The 21,807-nt window shown below is 48.2% G+C and overlaps 1 protein-coding gene across 7 annotated transcripts; it reads right to left on the reverse strand.

Annotated features, from left to right (window-relative positions):
- Window positions 1-717: 717 nt before the first annotated feature.
- ANKRD54 (ankyrin repeat domain 54) lies at window positions 718-12,852 on the reverse strand. 7 transcript variants are annotated; one of them, XM_036867130.1, is made up of 9 exons: window positions 12,422-12,852; window positions 10,940-10,987; window positions 6,243-6,341; window positions 3,829-3,900; window positions 3,277-3,324; window positions 3,077-3,201; window positions 2,761-2,868; window positions 2,351-2,421; window positions 718-1,527 (listed from the first exon to the last, which is right to left on the reverse strand). In XM_036867130.1, exons 1-9 carry the CDS (start codon window positions 12,744-12,746, stop codon window positions 1,320-1,322), a joined length of 1,104 nt encoding a protein of 367 aa, XP_036723025.1. In that variant the 5' UTR covers window positions 12,747-12,852; the 3' UTR covers window positions 718-1,319. The 7 variants fall into 7 exon arrangements, 6 of the variants coding, with proteins under 6 accessions (XP_036723025.1, XP_036723030.1, XP_036723027.1 ...); XM_036867135.1 differs by having other exon boundaries at window positions 6,243-6,336; window positions 12,422-12,558; XR_005021582.1 differs by having other exon boundaries at window positions 1,461-1,527; window positions 3,829-3,895.
- Between the last annotated feature and the right edge of the window lie 8,955 nt (window positions 12,853-21,807).

Below are 21,807 nucleotides of genomic sequence, written 5' to 3' on the forward strand. Positions count from 1 at the left end.
AATGCGCAGTCATCTCAGGGCAATTTCACAGTCTCAGCACGCCCCACCTCCTCAGCTCTGCCAATAGAAAGCAGGCTGCCCTAGGGGATAACGGGTCCTAGAAGTGCCCAGGCAGTCCCCAGGATGCCCTGGGCAGGCCTCTCACCTATCTGCTCCCAAAGTTCTGCAGCAAGAGATCCTAACCTCTTCTGAGTGTGGACCCTGCTTAGAATAAAAGCTATAGACCCTTTTACCAGTACATGCATACTCTCCACACAAAATCTTGCATCGTTTCAGGGGGTTCATACCTCTCTAATGGCCCACTAATTTAACCCCTTAGACCTGAGGCTGAGAAACCTTGCCTCAACGCTCTCTAGGGTGATCAGCCCCGGAGGTGTGCTGGGGGGAGGCCCAGAGAAGCAAGCTCACTGAGTTTGAGGTCCCTTCCCTCCCATCCTGCTTCTCCTCTGCCCCGGGCTCTTCCCTGCTCAGCCCCACCCCTGGGGCCAGGGGTAAAGCGGGGCTGTGTCCAGGCACAGGCCCCAGCAGAGCCCTCAGAGGAGGGCAAGCTCTAACGTGCCCCCTGGGCCTGAGCGGGCAGGCTCACCTGAGGGAGTTAATCACGTGGACAGGAAGGGAGAAAGGCCCACCCGCCCACCCACCGGTCCAGCTCACAGGTCGCTCCTCACCGTACTCTGGCACACGGCCAGCAGCAGCCACCTCACTCACAGCAGCCGCTTGAGTTGCACAGACACACTTTACTGCTTCCTCTGCCCTCCTCTCCCCAGTCTTGGGGAGGGTACCTTCCCCAACCCTGGCCACCTGGCGGAGCTTGCAGCCTCCCCTCTCCCAGGGTCCTGGAGGCAGCCCCGGGCCTGTATCTCAGCCCCACAGAAGACCCTTTTTTTCTTAGGGTGTGGGGAACAGCTGGATCCCATGAGTTCAGTTCAGGTCTGATCAAGCTGGGATTTGGGAGACAAGCTCCCCTCCTCTGAAAAGCAGCCAGGATTCCAACTGCGTGAGAGGGAAGGTGGGGCAGAGCCAGAGCAGGCAGGGATTGCCAATCTGGAAAAAGTCTGTCTTTACTCTACAGTCGAATGCTTCCTGGGAGAGGGCTGGGCCCAGCAGGCCCTCCCTTCAGGCTTTCTGCTGTGGCAGATCCCTGCCAGGAGGGGGCGCCGCCTTTGGCGTGTTCGAGCCCCAAGGGGAATAATGTCTGCTCCTGTCAGGGCAGAAGTGGCAACGGTGGCGGGGGTGGGGGCGGGGGGGGGGCGGGCTTCTTTGCAGTGAGTTTTTGGGCCTTCAAACAACACAAATTTATTCTCTTATGGTTCTGGCAGTCAGAATCTGAAATCTCTCTGGGCTAAAGTCAAGGTGTCGGCAGGCTGGTCCCTTCCGGAAGTTCTGAAGGGAGAATCCATTTCCTTGCCTTTTGCAGCTTCTGGAGGCCGCCTGCATTCCTTGGCTTGCGACCCCGTCCTCGAGTTACTCCGATTTCTTGCTTCCGCCACCACATCTCCTGCTTCCTCTCTGAGCTCCTGCTTCCCTCTAATAAGGATCCGTGTGATTATATCAGGCCCGCCTGGATAATCCAGGACAGTTGCCTTGTCTAAAGACCCTTAACTTAATAACATCTGCGAAGTCCCTTTTGTCATATAAGGTAATGTTCACAGGTTCCTGGGATTAGAACACGGCCACCCTGGGGGCTACTCCTCCGCCTACTGCAACGAGGCTGCAGAATGGCGACCCCCTCCTGGTGTTTCAATGATTGGGAGAAAAAAGGCTGGGGATTACCTGCTTTGGGTTCAGCCGGGCCCTTCCTAACCTTGTATTTCTAAGGTCTAGGCTTCACCAACCCCCTCCTTCCAACCAGAGAAACTCACTGCCATGTCTCCTTGAAAGTCCGGTGACAAGCCTAAATCTAAGTGCTGGTGAGAAGTGCGGGGCCAGCCCAGAAGCCCCCTAGGCCAGAGGGTGCCTGCCCTAAGCCAAATCCTGCTGGCCGCAACGAGCCCACGGCTGGAAAGGGACACAGAGAAGGGTCTGGGGCCTGCCGAGGGTGCCAGGGAGGCCATGGGACGGGTGGGGCCTGCTAGGATAGCGTGTCGGCCAGAGCTGAGTGAGGCGTGGCTGCGGCGCCGTGGGAGCTGAAGGAAGACGCTGTGGGCTGTGGTCCCGGCCCCCAGGGATGATGGAGACCGCGGCTGGGAGTGGCGCTGAGGTCAGTGAGAGAGCATCTCTGCCGCGCAGCAGCTGGGGGCGAGGGCCTCGGCAGACGAAGTCCCAGGCACTGGGCTTTTCCTTTGTAATGAGAGGGCAGTGGGGCGGGGGAGAGTGGCGGAGCGGGAGGGCGGGGAGCCTCTCTTGCTACCTCTTCTCCATGTTCTGCATCTGCAAGCTGAGGGAGGTGAAGCTGGCCAGCAGGTCGGTCACTTCATCCACCTGCAGGATGAAACCGAGGCTCTGTTATGGGGTGCCCCCGGGTCCCCCCAGCAGCACCACAGGCATGGAGGGCAGACACTGTCTCTCCCCGCAGGGCATGTGGTGGCTTCACCGTGACTAAGGAGCAGCTGTCCGAGGCTGAATCCTTGCTGCCAGGTGGTCTCAGACCGCCCCAGAGAGAAGGGCTAGGGCAGCTTCAAAGGAAGTGGACAGAGGCTCTGAGGTCCACAGTGGGCGACAGGCCCGCAGCCACACCTCTTTCTCCTGCGTCAGAGCAGGGGTGGGCTGGCCCTGAGGGTCCGGCCAGGGCCCGGGTCTGGACCTACAGCTGCGGCTCACCTGCTCTTTGGTGCTTGTCATCTGGAGGCGGGTGCAGAGGTCATCCAGCCGCTCCCGCTGCTCGTGCCGCCCCAGGCGCTCCAGGTACTCCCTCAGCATCTGGATGATCTGAAACCAGAGGGTGGGCTGAGGCTGTGCTGGGAGGCACAGAGCGGCCTGATGCTGCTGCCGAGGGGCACAGTGGAACAGGTGCCAGCTGGGGTCGGCGTGAAGCCACCCAGGAGCCCTGATGCCGGAGGCGGGCGTGTCTGTGGTTCGGGCAGCACCTGCCCAGGGTTTGCTCGGGGCCGCAGGCTCAGCTGAAGGGGGCGCTCACCTGCTTTACCTCCAGCCGCACGGCCTCCAGGCACTGGGAGTGGCCTTCCTGCAGGATGTTGAGCTTCGACTTGGCCAGGTGCAGGGGCGTGCGGCCCGCCCGGTCCAGGGCATCTACCCGGGCCCCTGTGGGAGCAGGCAGAGGTGAGCACGCTGGGGGTGAGGGGGAGAGAGGAGGGAGAAGGGGAGGGGACCACTCACCTCCTCGCAGCAGTGTGGTGATGACAGGGACATGGTTGGTGCAGGCCGCTGAGGGAGAAGAACAGGGACTGAGAGTCCAGGACCACTGGGGCTCGGCCTGGGTGCCCACCAGAGGGAGCAGGACTGTGTCTCTGAGGGTCCCGATGCCAGGTCACGCCCCCTGAGAAGGCATCACCAAGGCAGCAACTGGGAGGGACTCAGTGATCAAATCCGACTCCCTCCCTGTACAGCTGGGGAAACTGAGGCTTGGAGACGGGACCTGCCTCACCGTGAGCCACAGCGTGAGTCAGCCGCAAGGTGGGAACCTCCCCTAACGGAGCTGCTGCTGAGTCAGTTCAGGTTGTGAAATCAGCTCTGCTCAGGGCACAGCCAACTAGTGATGGATGGGGACAGCCATGGGACACAGCCCAAGGGGAGTGTGGCCCTGGGGGCTCAGGCTCCCCCCAGATGATAGGAGAGCCTGCTGGGAGCCCGCAGGACCCCAGGCTCTGCATCAGAGGAGCCTGTCTGTGCTGCAGAGGAGGGTGTCTTGGCAGCTTGCCAGGCACTGACCCAGGTGCAGTGGCGTGTTCCCCAGCCCATCTCGCTGATTGGGGTCGGCTCCATGGTCCAGAAGCAGCTGCACTGGAAACAGGAAAACCCAAGAGGAGCTGTTGGGGGCTTCTATGAGCAGTACCCTAACCCCCACCCATAACCTAGCTAAAGAGGCTCACTCAAAGTGGGGAACACTGAAAGCTGACACAGTCCCCCATGCTGTTTCATTCACTCACTCACTGGCTCATTCGCCCCTAAACTCATGTGCAGGACTCTAGGGCCAGGAACTGATGATTCTGGGAGGGCCCCCTGGCCTATGCAGGTATTACGGGACTGAGACTTTAGGGGTTAAAGAAAGTTCTTCCAACATCAGTGGCTGCTAGTGAAGGCTCTCAAGGGCATTTTCTGCCCCTTCCACAGCCAAGCACCATAGTGGGAATTAGGCCAATAGAAGATGCTGAGCACCCCCTCCTTACAAGTCTCTAGGTCACATCAGGGGTGGGCTGTGGTATCACCAGGGCTCACCAATTACCCAGCTGGATGTACAGGCAGACCAACTCATACGAGGAGGCCAATCTGAGCCTCACAACATATACAGAAACTAATTCAAGAGGGACCATGGACCTAAATGTGAAAGCTATAACAGTCAGGCCTGTAGAAGAGAACAGGAGAATATCTTCATAACCTTGGGATAGGCAAAGATTTCCTAAACAGGTCACAAAAATACTAACCATAAAAAAGAAAAGATCGATAAATTGGAATCATTAAAATTAAGAACTTGTGGGACTCTCCTGGTGGCGCAGTGGGTAAGAATCCATCTGCCAATGCAGGGCACATGGGTTCGATCCCTGGTCCAGAAGATTCCACATGCTGTGGAGCAACTAAGCCCGTGCACCACAACTACTGAGCCTGCGAGCCACCACTGCTGAAGCCCACGCTCCTAGAGCCTGTGCTCCGCAACAAGAGAAACCACCGCAATGAGAAGCCTGCGCACTGCAACAAAGAGTAGCTCCCGCTCACCACAACTAGAGAAAGCCCGTGCGCAGCAATGAAGACCCAACGCAGCCAAATATAAATAAATAAAAATAAAATTAAAATTAAGAACTTGTGTTCATCAAATGAGAACATTCAGAGAACAAACAGGCAAGCTGAGAAAAAGTCATTTATATTTAATAAGTGATTTATATTCAGAATATATAAAGAATTTCTACAAATCAATAAGAAAAAGATAGGCAACTTGTTAAAAAAAAATGGACAAGAGACTTGAACAGATACTTCACAAAAGAGGATACAAAAATGGCCAATAAATACCTGAAGATGTGCTCAACATTACTGACCATCAGAGAAACGCAAATTAAACCACAAGGAGATACCACTATACTAGAAGGGCTAAAATTTAAAAGAGATAATACCAAGCATTGCCAAGGATGTGGGAAAATGTGGAACTCTCTTACAGTGCTGGTGGGAGTGTATATTGGTAGAACCATCATTGGGAAAAGTTTGGTAGTACACACTAGCTAAACATGTGTGTACCCCAGTGACCCAACAATTCTAACACAGATAAGTGCTTATATCCATCAAGTCACATGTACAAAAATGTTCCTAGCAGCTTTGCTCCTAATAGTCCAGACCTGGAAAAAACACAAATGCCCATCAATAGTAGAATGGGTGAACTGTGGTCTGTCACACAATGAAACACCAGCCAGCAATGAGAGCAAAGAACTACCGTTACTCACAACCTTCAGGGATGAGTCTCAAGAATATAATTCCTTTTTTCCTTTTTTTTTTTTTTTTTGGCCGCGCAGCATGTGGGATCTTAGTTCCCCGACTAGGGATAGAACCCTCCCCCATGCATTGGAAGCGCAGAGTCTTAACCACTGGACCACCAGGGAAGTCCCTCAAGGATATAATTTTGAGTGAAAGAATTCAAGAAACAAAAGAGTGCATACTCTGTGCTTCCGTTTATGTGAAATTGAAAAACAGGAGAAACTAATCTATGGGGATCAAGGTCCACGCGGGGGTGAGGACTGGAAGGGGCATGAGGCAGGCTGCTGGGCGCTGAAAACCTTCCGTATTGTGATCCAGGAGGTGGTCACGGCAGTGTATACACACAGAAAGCTCACTGTTCACAAGTTATACCACATCCAAAACAAACTTATAAAAAGGGGGGGCTGTCCCACTGCTGCCCTTAGCACTGAGTAAATGTTGCCTGAACGTCTTGAAGGACTGGTCCGACCTCAGAGGCAATCATATTCTTTCCCCAGGTGGACCCCTGCCCCGGTCTGGCAGTGCCAGTTCCACAGGCTAAAGGAGTGAGGGGGGCCGGGTCTTCCTATCCAGCACCCGGCTGAGCAGACAGCAGATCCTCCCCCAGCCCCTCTGGAGTGATGCTACTCGCCCAGCCTCCCTCCCTCCCCCTCCCCAGGACTCACCAATCTGGTCATTGCCGTTGCAGGAGGCAAAGTGTAGGGCTGTGCGGCCCTTGTCGTCAGCTGCACAGGGGTCCGCGCCATCTTCCAGCAGCTGCTGCACTGACACCACCGAGACCGAGGGAGCAAGTGGAGAGAGTGGCAGTGTTAGCTAGGCTGCAGCCCCCGGGGGTGGACGGGGGTGCTCAGGGGCCCTTCCAGGCAAGGCATTGACAATGTTTGGGAGAGCTAGTCCCTCCTAGATGCTGGCCCCATGGGGACTGCCACGACAAGGGACTTGTTCTCCTGAGGGCACAACTGAGGGCCCGTATTCTGGGTGCTCAAACTACGTGTCTAGGGATAAAACATCACAGAAGAATCTCGGCCCTCAGGGTCAGAAATTTGGGAGTCATGGAAATCCCCAGCATAGACTCTGGCCCCGCCCCTCTAACTGCATCTGGCTACACATCCATTCCAGCTGGACACAGCCGAGCGAGCTGTGGGCTGATTCTTACTTTGCTCCCAGGAGGCAGCCCTTTAGAGTGGACAGAGCACAGGCTCTGCCATACAGACCAAGTCCCAGGCTAAACTAAGCAAAAAGGAAAGGAGTTCATTGGCAACAGCATGGGGCAGTGGGAAGGCCTAGATTTGGGCCCCCATTCACCAGCAAATGGGAGGAATCTCTGCCCTGCTAACCTCCAGAGTTGCTGTAATGAGAATAATGGATAAGAAATTCCTTCCTGGAAAAGTACAGAGCCATTATAAAATGTGAGGCAGTATGTATTACACGTCCACGTCAACTGAAAGGCAGAAATTGCTGCCAAACATCATTTAGAGCAAGAAACAAAATGCTCTAGTAATCCCCCAGCAAACCTCTCAAGGACTTGAGTCCTTCCAAATGAAATCCAGATTATCTCCTGCCTTGTGAATCTCTCTCGTCTCCTCAAGCTGAGTGAGCTGCCCCCTCCCCTGCATCCCCACAGTGCCCCGTTCACCCTGCTGCTCTCGTATTAACATGCTGTGCTCTTTTACAGTAACTACGACGGAGCACCAGCCAGGCACCAGGTACCTGACTGCCAAACCCCTCAACCACTCAGCACAGTATCACGTCCGTGGTACAGATCAGGAGACAGACTCCAGCCCAAGCCAACAGGAGGCCAAGCTGGGATAGGAACCCAGGTTTCTCTGGCTCGAGAACTTACACCTCTCCAACTAAATATAGGACTTCAGTTTCCTCGGGTTTTTTTTTTTTTTTTTTAGAAGTGGTGTTGCTTTATACTCTTCTTCTCCAACTATTCTGTAGGTTTTTTGTTTTGTTTCGTAATACCTTGGACCAAGATATGACTTGTCCTGCTCCACGAATGTTGCTGACTGACTGAATAAATGAACAAATGAAGGTGGTGGGAAAGGTTTATGAGAGTGGAGGAGAAGGAAGAGCTTCTAGTCACCTCCGTGTTCATTAGTATCTTCACCAAAAGAGAGCCAGTATCCAAGAGATAAAGCAAAGCTAAAATAGTCAGTTCCACTTTTGTGATTTGTGCAGCTACAGTCTTTACGGAAAGCACTTTAGCAACGCCTTCAGAAGCCATCAAGATGTGCGTATCCTTTGATGTAACAACCCCATTCCTGGGAAATGACCTTAAAAATGAAAAACCAGTGTGCAAACATGTGACTGACTAAATAACTCTTGCTTTGTCCCTCTGAAGGCATCATGTGCATCCATTACAAATTGTGGTTATAACTGAGGAATGGAATTACAAGGTGATTTCCACTTTTTACTTTATAAGCTTCAAAAAAATTGTACAGCTACATATTCATTCTATAAATAGGAAAAAATAACGCTTCCGTTTTGAAAAAAACAAATGGTTATGAGGACTATGAAAAATGTTTATGATACACTAAACATTATGCGGGCTACAAAATTGTGTATACAGCACAGTTTGCAAGCCCTTCAAGAAAATTCCTCTGCATAGGAAAAAGGACAGGAAGGATATTCACCAAAATATTAACAGAGATTCCTTTGCTGACATTAAGGATGTTTTTCATGAAGATTTTTCTAATTTTCAAAACATTTTAAACGCACATATTATTTTCACATTTAAAATCTTTTAAATGATTATGAATTCACAGAAAGGCACTTACGATTTAACAATAGCAGGGTATAAATTTTACATCCACTATAATTGCTAACCTATACTAAAAAAAACCAACAAACATGCAGAGAAAGATTAAACAAAATGCTAACCATACAGGAAAAGGAATGAAGAGGCTAATCTACAGCCAGTTTCGCTGTCAGAGTCCTGCAAGAGCCTGGTAAATCTAAGAGCCACTTAGATTTCAAGATGGGTGTGTCACAGACTCTGAATGGAAAATTACAGCATTTCCACCAAAATAATAAAACCACCATGTGGACACCTGATCAAGATAAACTAGACGTGGGACTTCCCTGGTCGCGCAATGGTTAAGAATCCGCCTGCCAATGCAGGGGACACGGGTTCAAGCCCTGGACCAGGAAGATCCCACATGCCGCGGAGCAAATAAGCCCGTGTGCCACAATTACTGAGCCTGCGCTCCAGAGCCCAAGAGCCACAACTACTGAGCCCACGTGCCACAACTACTGAAGCCCACATGCCTAGGGCCCGTGCTCTGCAACAAAGAGAAGCCACCACAATGAGAAGCCCTCGCACCACAACGAAGAGTAACCCCTGCTCACCACAGCTAGAGAAAGCCCGTGCACAGCAACGAAAACCCAAAGCCGCCAAAAATAAATTAAAAAAAAAAAAGGATAAACTAGAATATAGCCAGTATTTTATAAGTATAAATGGAGTATAACCTGTAAAAATTGTGAATCTCTATACTGTACACTTGTAACTTATATAATATTGTACATCAACTATACTTCAATTTAAAAAAGAGAGAGGGACTTCCCTGGTGGTCCAGTGGTTAAGAATCTGCCTTCCAATGCAGGGGATGCAGGTTCGATCCCACATGCCACGGGGCAACTAAGCCCACATGCTGCAACTACTGAGCCTGGTGCTCTAGAGCCCGTGCGCCACAACTAGAGAAGCCTGTGTGCCGCAATGAAAAGACCTCGCATGCCACAACCAAGACCCGATGCAGCCAAATAAATAAATAAATAATAAAATTAAATTAAGAAATAAATAAAGGGACTTCCCTGGTGGTCCAGTGGTAGAATCTGCCTTCCGATGCAGGGTACGTGGGTTCGATCCCTGGTCAGCGAACTAAGATCCCACATGCCACGGGGCAACTAACCCGAGCGCCACAACTACTGAGCTCACACACCTCAACTAGAGAGCCTGCATGCCGCAACCTACAGAGCCCACGTGCCCTGGAGCCTGCGTGCCACGACTAGAGAAGAGAAAACCCACACATCGCAACTAGAGAGAAGCCCACGCGTCGCAACAAAAGATCCTGCATGCCTCAACTAAGACCCAACGCAGCCAAAAAAAAAAAAAATTAATTAATCTTTAAGTAAATAAATGACAGAAAGAAAATAAAAGAAAATAAACCCATTAAAAAAAAAAGATAAACTAGACTTTCTGTGAAACGGAAGTATAATTAAAATATTCTCTGGCCACACACTCGAGATATTAAAAAGAGAACACATCATTTTTCCTTGAAAAGCTATATAGGTTGCTACCCAAATATTCCACAATATGAAAGTTCATGGAAAAGAGATAAAAGTGGAGAGCGTTGAAAACCCCTCCAGTTTCCAGGCCTGCTCACTATGCTCTGCCAGGGATAAGGGACCCACTCAAGGCCTGTGTTTTAACGCCCAGTTCCCTGAGGGGAACGACCTTCTCTACACGCCTGTTATAAACAGGCTCTCCTATCCCTCGGCTGACTTTGAAGATGAAGGTAGAAGACTACGAGCCAAGGAATGCGGGCAGCCCCAGAAGGTGGAAAAGGCAGGGAAACAGATTCTCCCTTGAGCCTCCAGAAAGAAATACAGCCCTGCGGACACTTTGATTTCAGCCTGGTGAGACCTGTGTTAGACTTCCGATCTACAGAACTGTCTGATGATAAACTTGTGTTGTTTTACAACATTATCTTTGTGGTAATTTGTTACAGCAGCCAAAGAAAACCAATATACCACCTTTCCCTGATTCACGGAAAGAATTAAGTCAGTGGATACAATTAAAATTTTTTTCCTATAACTTGTCTTGTAGCTTTGATGCTGCTACTGCCCTGTCAGCTAGCAAATGGTGAAGAGCAACAACATAAAACAGAGTGGTGTCCTGCTAGGAGCCCCTCCTATGCCTTTCAGATGTTCTGTCAACTAAAGTCTGACAACCACTGACCCAACTACCACAAGGCCTCAGGGAGCAGTTGAAGGTGGTGGCTTTCCTGGCACTTCAAATTGACTATTCATTCCCATTAAGCACAAGTTCCAAAAAGCTCCTACTCTGCGGCTGGGTGCCAGGGATACAAAAGCAGACATGGTCCCCACCACCATGGAGCCCACAGGGTGATAAACGCTATGACATCAGGAAGTACAGGGTGACAGGGAAGCATGGGAAGAGTGAGCATCTGAGCCAGACTTGTCATCTGCAAGATGACTGCAGTTATACAATAAGTACAGCGAGCCTGGTCCCAGGGGTGAGCCAGCAGAATTCAAGCACTGTCTTCCCAGATATTGGTTACCTGGATTTTTCCTTCCCCGACCAGACCAGGGAGCTGGACTCACTCTGCACACTCACCTGTTTCCACATCGTTGGCATTGGCTGAGTCCCTCAGCCTCTTCAGAGCTGTGAAGACAATAAGAGTGCCAGTTAAAAAAAACAAACAAACCAGCAACGGCCATGATGAAGCAAAAAGTGATGGCTTCCTAGCTACCCACCATTCAGCCACAATAGCATCTAAAGAGAAAGAAAGGGGCCAGGATACAAGTGACACTACCCTGGGAACCAGGAGAAACCTGAAATGTGACACAGCTAGTGCAAAAGCCACATTTTGTAGCAAATCCTCCAAGGCCTTTGGAGCCAGATCTTGGCTCTGCCACTTGTCGGAGCTGGGTGACCGTGAACAAGTTAGTTAACCCCCTGGGCCTCAGGTCTATCACCTGCAAAACAAGGTTGAGCTCTTTCCTGACAGGCCTGAGTTGTTGCAAAGACCAAATGAGATGATTTACACGGAAGCGCTCTGTGAGCTGGTTACACAGATATTATATCCTCCTTCAAAACAGACCACTCCCAAATGACTTACTTAAATTTGATGATTCCTATGCAGAAACTTTTTTCTCCACAATGACACTATCTGTATATTAGAGGCTAATAGAAAGCAATGCCTTTATCGTCAGAGAAATGGACAAAAATTGCAATTCATATATATAACGATTCCTTACATTCATACAGCACTTTCAAATTTTCTTTTAATCTTCATAACACCACTAAGATACGAGTAGGTATTAAAGGGACCATAAAAGTTCCCATTCTTAAAACTTTCAGGGTGTTGGTTTCCATGGCATCCATAAAATGTAAAAGACAATATGGTAGAAGTACCAGTGCAGGAGTTCTAATACCAGCATAGCCAATTTCTAGCTATGTGACTTGGAGCAAGACAACTTCTCTGAATCTCAGTTTCACCTTCAGTAAAATGGGAACAGTATCTGGATCTCAGTGAGTTATTACGAGGATCAGAAATGATCACAAACCACCCAACAGTGTTTGGCACACAACAAAGGCAGAATAATAACTATATATTCCTTACCTTACTTAGTAACTCTGGCAACAGCCCTGTAAAGCATACCATATCCATTCTACAGATGAGAAAACTAAAGCTGAAAGGTTCTATAGTTTGCCTAAGACCTAGATGAGATAGAAAAGTCCAATCCAGGTCTGTGCATTTAAAGAAATAAGTTGGTAGGACTTGGCTCTGATACGAAAATATTCTCCAGTATCCCATTTATTATCTACAAATAAACACCTGGAGTCAGGAAAAGTTTCTATTCAGGAACTACCAAATGTGAAAAGCCACCGGGACTGGTTCTGAGCAGGAAGACTACTTTTTTTACACTCCTGGTCCTTAGCAGCTATAATACTACCATTGATACTGAAAGTGGCCTCAGGGGTCGCTCCAGGTCCGTAGCTCAGATGTCGGAGGACACCATCCTGAACGGGCTGGGGAAATCAGGGCCCGATTCTCAGCCGAGGGCCAGCCCCGCCTCCCGCCGCGCTCCTCACCGTGCACCTCCTTGCCCGTGGGCCCGAGCCGGCGGTGGGGCCTGGCGGCGCGCCTCAGCCGGCCGGAGGGGATCTTACAGAGCAGCTCATCGCGGGGCTCCGCGTCCTGCTGCCACAGGACGTGAAGGTAGCGTAGCGGGGACTGGGCCCCGCCGGCCGACCGGCCCGGGAGCCCCGCGCCGCCGCCCAGCGCAGACCCGAAGTCGGCGAAGGAGAAGAGGCCCTCGGGGCCCGTCAGCGGCTCTGGCGCCACCGCGCACTCGCCATCCGAGCTCGAGCGGCCAGAGCGCGACTCTTCGTCCGCGCCCCCGGCGGCAGCTGCCATGGCAACGGCTCCGTGCTGGCCTGGCCGCGGGAGCCTCGTGCTTGACGGACCGACCGACCCGCTTCCCTCCGCCCTAAGCCTCGCTGTCAGAGGACAAGCGGGCGGGCCTGGCCTGCAACCACGGCAACCGAACGGGGGGCGGGTTCGGGCCGCAAGCGGGGCAGCTCCGGACCAATGAAAACCCTTCCAGCCTAAACCCCACCCCTACAGCCAATCGGGCATAGTACGGGCCACAGAATTTGGTTCGCTGCAGCGTGACTAACGGATATAAGAACCAATCATAAATTTGAGATGCCCACGTCCTCGCCGTACGTCCCTAAGCGGAGCCAATAAAACAGCGGAGTTTAAGACACTTTTTTTTTTCTTCCCATTTCTCCCATCGGATCAAGGGAAAGATAACGGGCAGATGCCCTAGCCAATCATGTTAAGATGATTTGCAGCCAATCACAAAGGAAAGTGAAGAAGCCAAAGGAAAGGGATTGAGAGGTAAGAAAATGTGTAAATCAATGACCGTTAAAAAAAAAACCAAAACACACAGAACTTCCCACAAATACAGAGTGTAAGTAGGAAAGTGAGAATATGTTAAAATGTGGGGCTAGCAACACGAACTGTGGAGTGATAGTTTCTAAATGCGGTAGATCCCGTTCGTTCTCTCGGTAACCCTGGGGTTGATCACTGATTTACAAAGAATTCTATAATTCAACACCAGAGCGACCGACGCTTAGTCCGAGAGCCAGTCACTGACCCAGGTAATTCTCTGTGCTAGGTCCTGGACGCAGAATCAGACTCGGTGCCCTCTGAGATGCTCAAGTGGGATGGGAGAAGTTACAGCCGGAAACGGAAGTGTTCCGCAAACAGCTGATGATGAGCTTAGCAACCCCTCCCAGGTGCACTGTTTTGTAGAATTTTCACAACCCTGAATCCCACAAACACTTCTATAAAGTGAGCAAGGAGGACCATCACTATTTTATAGACGAGGAGCTGAAACCAGAGAGATCACGGACTTGTTCATGGAGGCCCAGCTCTCTTGAGAGGAAGGCTGTGTCCCGGCAAAAGTTGTTCCTTGGGGCTTCCCTGGTGGCGCAGTGGGTAAGAATCCACCTGCCAATGCAGGGCATATGGGTTCGAGCCCTGGTCCGGGAAGATCCCACATGCCACGGAGCAACTAAGCCTGTGTACCACAACTACTGAGCCTGCGCTCTAGAGCCCGCATGCCACAACTACTGAAGCCCGCGCGCATAGAGCCCATGCTCCGCAACAAGAGAAGCCACCGCAATGAGAAGCCCGCGCATGGCAAAGAAGAGTAACCCCCACTCGCCGCAACTAGAGAAAGCCCGTGCACAACAATGAAGACCCAACGCAGCCAAAAAAAAAAAAAAAAAGTTGTTCCTTGTCATTCAACGCAGTGAAAATATAATCTTGGGCTTCCCTGGTGGCGCAGGGGTTAAGAATTCGCCTGCCAATCCAGGGGACACAGGTTGGAGCCCTGGTCCGGGAAGATCCCACATGCTGCAGAGCAACTAAGCCCGTGCGCCACAACTACTGAGCCTGCGGTCTGGAGCCCGCGAGCAGCAACTACTGAAGCTCTCGCGCCTAGAGCCGGTGCTCCGCAGCAAGAGAAGCCATCGCAATGAGAAGCCCGCGCACCTCAACGAATAGTAGCCCCCCGCTTGCCACAACTAGAGAAAACCCCCGCGCAGCAACGAAGACCCAACACAGCCAAAAATAAATAAAGAAAATTAAAAAAAAAAAAGAATGTAATCTTTCTCTGACAGTTGAAAAGCACTTGCAGATTTTGCAGTGTTCTCAGAACACCACTATGAGGTTTATCATTGTAATGTATGGAGAAAAATGTTTATTTGAACTCTCCTCCTCTGCCCGATGCGAGAGAAGGACATATGCCAACTCCACTTGTAGCTAGAAGAAAACCGAGGAAAGAAAGAAACATTGAACGTGTACCATTTACCAAGTGCTTGATATGTATTTTACCATTTAGTTCTCCTTCACAAGAGTCTTAGCAGGTAGATATTATTATACCCACTTTGCAGATTAGGAAATTGTAGTCCCTAGATGTCATATGAATTGTCCAGGGGTACGGGACTAGAAATTTGGAGGACTGGGATTTGAACCCAGAAAAGTCCTCTCTTTCCATCACGCTGATCTCTTTAATGAAGAGCCTACTGGAAATCTGCCTCCAGAAAATTTAAGTGACATCTGGATATTTATACCTCACTCCTGCTGAATGTACCCTGAAATAACTTTATTATTCATTTCTCCTCTTTTTCCGTGTAATAACCTCCAAAATAGTCGTCATCCCTCCAGTCCCTCTGTGAAGAACCAAAGGTGTACTTGCTGTCTAAAGTACAATTCTCTTCACATCTCTAGGATCTGCCCGCCCATTGAGCTCAGGCTAAAGTCCAAACCTTTTATCCTAGCAGTCAAGACCCTTGATGATTCTGACCCAGTTGTCTTTGCAATCAGTGTCTTTCTCCTACTAGTGGGTCTTCAAACCATATGGTCTACGAAGATGTTTGCATTATCAGAAATCTTTTAATTTAAACAGGATCCCTAAACATCTAGGGGTGGCTGTTACTTCTAATTTTTAAATCAACTTTGTTGAAGCACATAGCCCAACCCTCTGTGTGTTGCAAGAACCACTTGTTATTCTGGATTGGAAGAACGGGATGTGGGTTGAATGTGGACCCAGTTAGCCTCACCAGCAGGATTTTAGACTGGAACTTGGGTCTATGAAGTTGTATTCCCTCATAATGCCTGGCTCAGCAACTGGCACCAGCATGTTGTAGCTATTTGACTGACTGACTGATTAAATGAATGAATGAGTAAAAATAGTAGCCCAGTGGTTAAGACCATCAGTTTTGTTTGTTTGTTTGTTTTAGTATATTTATTTATTTATTTTTGGCTGAGTTGGGTCTTTGTTCCTGTGCGCGGGCTTCTCTCTAGTTGTGGCAAGTGGGGGCTACTCTCCATTGTGGTGCGCGGGCTTCAGTAGTTGTGGCTCGTGGGCTCTAGAGTGCAGGCTTAGTAGTTGTGGCTCGTGGGCTTAGTTGCTCCGCGGCATGTGGGATCTTCCTGGACCAGGGCTCAACTACTGCTCCACCAGGGAAGCCCCAGACCACCAGTTTCGAAGCCACAAATGAGTGGGTTTATAGCTTTGAGCAAGTGACTTTCCTTTGCTTATCTTCAGTTTCCTTATCCATAAAATGAAGGTAAGAGTACTACCTATATCGGACATCCCTGGTGGTGCAGTGGTTAAGAATCCGCCTCCCAATGCAGGGGACATGGGTTCGAGCCCTGGTCCAGGAAGATCCCACATGCCGTGGAGCAACTAAGCCCGTGCACCACAACTACTGAAGCCTGTGCGCCTAGAGCCCATACTCCGCAACAAGAGAAGCCACCGCAAGAAGTCCACGCACTGCAACGAACAGTAGCCCCCACTCGCTGCAACTAGAGAAAGCCTGCGCGCAGCAACAAAGACCCAACGCAGACAAAAATAAATAAATAAATAAATAAATAAAAGAGTAGTACCTATATCATGTGGTTATCACAAGGACTAAATAATATAATGTGAGTAAAGCACCTAGTACAGAGCTGGGTACAGAATTAGGGCTCAAAATATGGTAGCTATTGTTGTTATTATAAAAAGTTTAGATGCAGGCTAGGGCCCATGAAAATCCTGCGCAACTGTGGGCACATCACACTGGCATGAACTTGACCTAAGGGTGCTGCAAGCATGCATACACAAGTCATTTATGTTTGGTCAATCAGCAAATAGAACATGAAGCACTTAACGGGAGACAAAGAAAGTACCTGTAATGTTGCCTTGGGGGGAAAGCTTCTGCCTGGGAATCCAAGAGCTTGTGTTCTAAGTGCTACTCTGCCATGACTCACCTCATGATTTGGGGGCAACTGTTTCCTTTCTTTGGGCTTCAATCTTCCCATCAGAAGGTATTGTTCTAGGTCAGCTATTGACACTGGCTCAGGCTGGCTTGGTTTTCCTTTTATTCTTTCCCTCATCCTGTTAGCCTACACATTATTTTATTTTTTTGCTTTTGTTTTACATTTTATTTCTTGTATCAACAGGGGCACAAGAGAAAAGATCAAAAAGCAGGTTGTCCCTGCTGTCTCAATGCCACCAGCCGCTTCCTTCCCGTGGCTTCAGATGTGATAAAGAAAGCTGTGGCTTTCTGTAGTTTTATTCACAGTACTTTGTGTTTTTTTTTTTTCAAAATACCACAAATGTACTTTATTTCTTCCCATTCACCTAAAGCAAGTTAATTAATTAATCAAAATAATCAGTGAATTTTCTTTTTTTTTTAATGCCCAAATCACAGTTTATTATATATTTTTTTAATATCTTTATTGGAGTATAATTGCTTTACAATGTTGTGTTAGTTTCTGCTGTACAACAAAGGGAATCAGCTATGTGTATACATAAATCCTTATATCCCCTCCCTGTTGCACCTCCCTCCCACCCTCCCTATCCCACCCCTCTAGGTGGTCACAAAGCATCGAGCTGATCTCCCTGTGCTATGCAGCAGCTTCCCAGTAGCCATCCATCTTACCTTTGGTAGTGTATGTATGTCAGTGCTACTCTCTCACTTCATACCAGCTTCCCCTCCTCCATCCCTCCCCCCCCCCCCACTGCCGTGCCCTCAAGTCCGTTCTCTACGTCTGCGTCTTTATTCCTGCCCTGCCACTAGGTTCATCAGTACCGTTTTTTTAGATTCCATGTATGCTACACAATATTTAAGAGCAATTTGAACTAGTTGCCAACATATAAAAATTGAGAGCTTTAACATAAAACTTTTGATTTCCAGATTCTCTTAAAAATGAGAAGAGGGAATTCCCTGGCGGTCCAGTGGTTAGGACTCTGCACTTTCACTGCCGAGGGCCGGGGTTCAGTCCCTGGTGGGGAACTAAGATGCCCCAAGCCGCGCAGCATGGCCGAAAAAAAAAAAAAGAGAGAGAAGATATGGCAGTACAGGACCAGTTGGCTGGAGCCGCGCAGCAACTCTCCTCTTTAGATGGGGCGTGCTGCAGTCCCCACCACTCTCCCACTCTCTGTTACCTCCACGTTGAGGCCTAAAGACAATTGCCATTTATCCTCATACTTTTCATACTTGTGATGTTGTTTTTCTTTTTTTTCTTCGCGCCACACGGCTTGTGGGGTCTTAGTTCCCCAAACAGGGATTGAACCCACGCCCCCTGCAGTGGAAGCTCAGAGTTGTAACCACTGGACCGCCAGGGAATTCCCAGTGACGTTGTTTTTCTTAAATGGAGTTAACAGGAAATTAAAATATCGCTTGTCTTTATCAAATGTGGGTAATGAAAACTAGTGTGGAGGAAAATTATTTAGTATCTAAAAACATGACATACAGTGATTATGTGACTTCTTAATGTCATGCTAGAGTATTTCTAATAAACCCACATAAGGGACATCTGACTCTCTGGGGAAGTTTAACTTTGACTAACAATTGACTAGGACTCAGTGATGTTTTATAAATCTGTAAAGTTAGAAGTTAGCTTTTAGGAAACTGATAAGGTGCAATAATTTTTGTATGTCCAGTGGAGAAGATAAGCCCAAAGGTTATGGTTTTATTATTCTGTAGGGCAGGAAACAGATTTGGATCTAATTTAGTAATTGTATTTCATCATTCCTTTGCCCATTAACTATTCTCAAATTCTTTTCAAGCCAGCTCTGTTATACTGTTTTTTTTTTGTTTGTTTGTTTGTTTAATTAATTTATTTATATTTTGGCTGTGTTGGGTCCTCGTCACCGTGCGTGGGCTTTCTCCAGTTGCAGCGAGCGGGGGCCACTCTTCCCTGCGGTTCACTGGCTTCTCATTGTGGTGGCCTCTCCCGCTGTGGAGCACAGCTTCTAGGTGCGCGGGCTTCATTAGTTGCGGCACGTGGGCTCAGTAGTTGCAGCTCGCAGGCTCAGTAGTTGTGGCGCACGGGCTCAGCTGCTCCGCGGCGTGTGGGATCCTCACGGACCAGGGCTCGAACCCGTGTCCCCCGCATTGGCAGGGGGACTCCCAACCACTGCGCCACCAGGGAAGTCCTGTCATACTGTTGTTTCCTTTATTAATGATTAAATAAGCTCACTTTCTATTGGTAGGAGAATTACGTTTTTAATCTCTTAGTGGCATTAATCTTTTGTCTATTGTGTAAGTTCCAAAATTTTTTGGTTAGTTATTTGTTGTTAATTTTACTTATAATTTTTTAAAATAAATTTATTTATTTATGGCTGCATTGGGTCTTCATAGCTGTGCACGGGCTTTCTCTTTGCAGCAAGTGGGGGCTACTCTTCGTTGCGGTGCGCGGGCTTCTCATTGTGGTGGCTTCTCTTGTTGCGGAGCACAGGCTCTAGATGCGCAGGCTTCAGTACTTGTGGCACGTGGGCTCAGTAGTTGTGGCTTGCGGGCTCTAGAGCACAGGCTCAGTAGTTGTGGCGCATGGGCTTAGTTGCTCTGTGGCATGTGGGATCTTCCCGGTCCAGGGCTCGAACCCGTGTCCCCTGCATTGGCAGGCGGATTCTTAACCATTGCGCCACCAGGGAAGTCCCTACTTATAATTTTTAAATCAAATTTATTGAGGTATAAAGTATATACAGTAAAATCTGCCCTCCCACACAAGGGGATTAAGGGCACAAGGCTGGTGATTTTTGACAAATGTATACACTTAGGTGACTACCACCCCAATCAAGATATATAGCATGACAATTATATTTTTAACAATTTGAGAATTGATCTATTGATCTTTTAGACTGCAGAGAGAGGGGACTGTGTTTTAAGAAAAGTAAGTGAATATTTATTTGCAGGCAAGAACAACAGTCTTCAATATTCTCTGTGAAAGAAGGCTACAACTTAACATGCACTCAGGAAACATTCATTGTTTTTTTCTACCTAGTGGATTCCTATACCAGATGATCCCTAAAGACACTTCTAGCTCTGATTTGTAAAGACTCAGCTACTGGTCTCTCAAGGCCTACGTACTCCTGCCTCAAAAGGCAGTGAGCAGAGCCTTCTGAGATCATCTCAGGAGAGTGAAACAAACCAGACAGTACATGAACTACAAACAAACTGGAGATTCTTGGGAAGTGGGGCTTGAAATGAACATAGCTGAAGAACCCAGGACGACTATAAAACATAACTAATGGCTTTTCTGAGTCAGAATTTCCTGCCTCAAATCCCAAGCAAAAGAAGATCAAGAGAAATAGGGTAGCTTTTCAGCTGCTGAATCCTCTCAGCCAACTCTCCCAGGTAAAATTATTCCAGGAGCTTTGTTCTGCCCACAGTTTCTTTCCCTTTGAAGTACTGGTTTTCCATTAACCAGGGAGACTTGCAAAATCAAACACACTGTGATCAAACATTTCATAGTCTACAATGGGGGTCCAGCTGCTCTCAGGTCAAAGTTGGATTTCTAAGCAGACTAAATGTGCTGCCAAGCAATGTCCGAAATTTCCATTCAAATGCAATTCTACAAATAGGGAGACCTGGAAGCAGGAACGGTGAGGAAGCTGCTACAATACAAACGAGGTGATAGTGGCTTAGACTAGAATGATAGAGGCAAGGTGGTGAGAATTGAGTCTGGGAATATTTTGAAGGTAGAGCCAAGCAAGGGCAGATGCATTGAATGTGTGCTGTGACGAAGACTCAAGACAAGGGTGGTTCTGAGTCTTTGGCCTGAGGGACTGAAAGAATGGAGTTGCCCTTAACTAAGACGGGGAGAACTGTGAGAGGAACAAGGTTGAGGCAAAAAATCAGAAGCTTGGTTTGGAAGTGTTAAGTTTGAGGGCCTGTTAGACATTCAGGTACTCACGAGGGCCATGAGTCCACTTCATGGGTGGGGTCTGGGATGGAGATAGAAATGTGGGGCGTCAATGGCAGATGGAGGATATTTAAACTGGACTGGATAAGCCACCCAGGAAGGGAAGGTAAACAGAGGAGACCCAAGGACCAACCCCAGGGAGGAGGGTCAGTCCACTATTTAGTGATTGGAGAGGAGGAATCCACAAAGGAAAGTGAGAAAGAGTAGCCAGTGAGGAAGGTCCTCCCAGGGCCTTTACTATTCTCTAAGCTAGGGTATGCATTCTGGAAGAGGTAGAAAGTCCTAAATAAATAAAATATATGTTAGATGGTTATAAACAAGGGATACACGTTTCTGGTGACTGAAGCTTACATGAAGAATAAAGAACAGAAAATGACAAAACCAAAACTAGGTAGGAAGGAGAATATTTATTTAGAACAAGAAATCACAACACAAATTGTGGGAGAAATCTTGCAGTTACAAATTGCAATTTGTAATTTTAAAAAGCTGACAACACAAACATCACAAAATGCAGAAACGAATTTAATCTTCTTGAACACCTCCATAATATCTTTTTCTTTTTAAGGTTGCATAAACTTTGATCACCTCTTTATAAAACAACAATTTTGTATCATTTTCCACAATGAGAATGGAAAGATAATTTAGTCTTTCCTCTAGCATGTTAGATCAAAAATTTATTACTGATATTTTAGAAAAAATGTCTTCTGAGTTCGCAATTCTTTTCTAGTAATGTTATGAACATTTGGAGAGTTGTCAAAGTTGAAGGCAAACTGTATCAAATTTTTGTCATAGATTAACTGTAATTTCAGGTAATTTCAAGCTTTCTAGTGCCCTGATTAACCTTAAATACTTATTTCATTGAGGACACTCATTGATCACAGCGGGTTAGGTGTATCTTACACACGGAAGGCCAGCAATAACTATTCACGTTACAGTGTCACATAAATATATCCTACTAAACTCAAATGTTCCCAACAGGATTTCCTTTAGCTGAATCCCAAACGCCACTAGACACAAGGGGAAGTGTGACAGGGGAGAAATCGGAGTAGAGAACGGTTCTAAGCGATTGCAATAAAAATATTACTTTTGCAAATTTTACAAAAACATATGATCGTGTGAGCACGTTGCTGGGTTACCCTCCTTTCGCCGACGAAGAGTCTCGATGGGTCCTTAAGCTTAGTTCCATGACGGTTATCACCTCTAGGTAACA

This window comes from Balaenoptera musculus, chromosome 10, assembly GCF_009873245.2.
Source record: "Balaenoptera musculus isolate JJ_BM4_2016_0621 chromosome 10, mBalMus1.pri.v3, whole genome shotgun sequence".
NCBI lineage: Eukaryota > Metazoa > Chordata > Mammalia > Artiodactyla > Balaenopteridae > Balaenoptera > Balaenoptera musculus.

Excerpts from the sequence above, each read along its gene's own strand:
- ANKRD54 (XM_036867130.1), bottom strand. The coding sequence starts at position 12,746 with ATGGCAGCTGCCGCCGGGGGCGCGGACGAAGAGTCGCGCTCTGGCCGC. Across the intron at positions 3,202-3,276 it reads CACCACACTGCTGCGAGGAG|GGGCCCGGGTAGATGCCCTG; the intron begins GTGAGTGGTCCC and ends CTGCTCCCACAG. Across the intron at positions 1,528-2,350 it reads ATGCAGAACATGGAGAAGAG|AGGGAAGCAGGAGCTCAGAG; the intron begins GTAGCAAGAGAG and ends GATCCTTATTAG.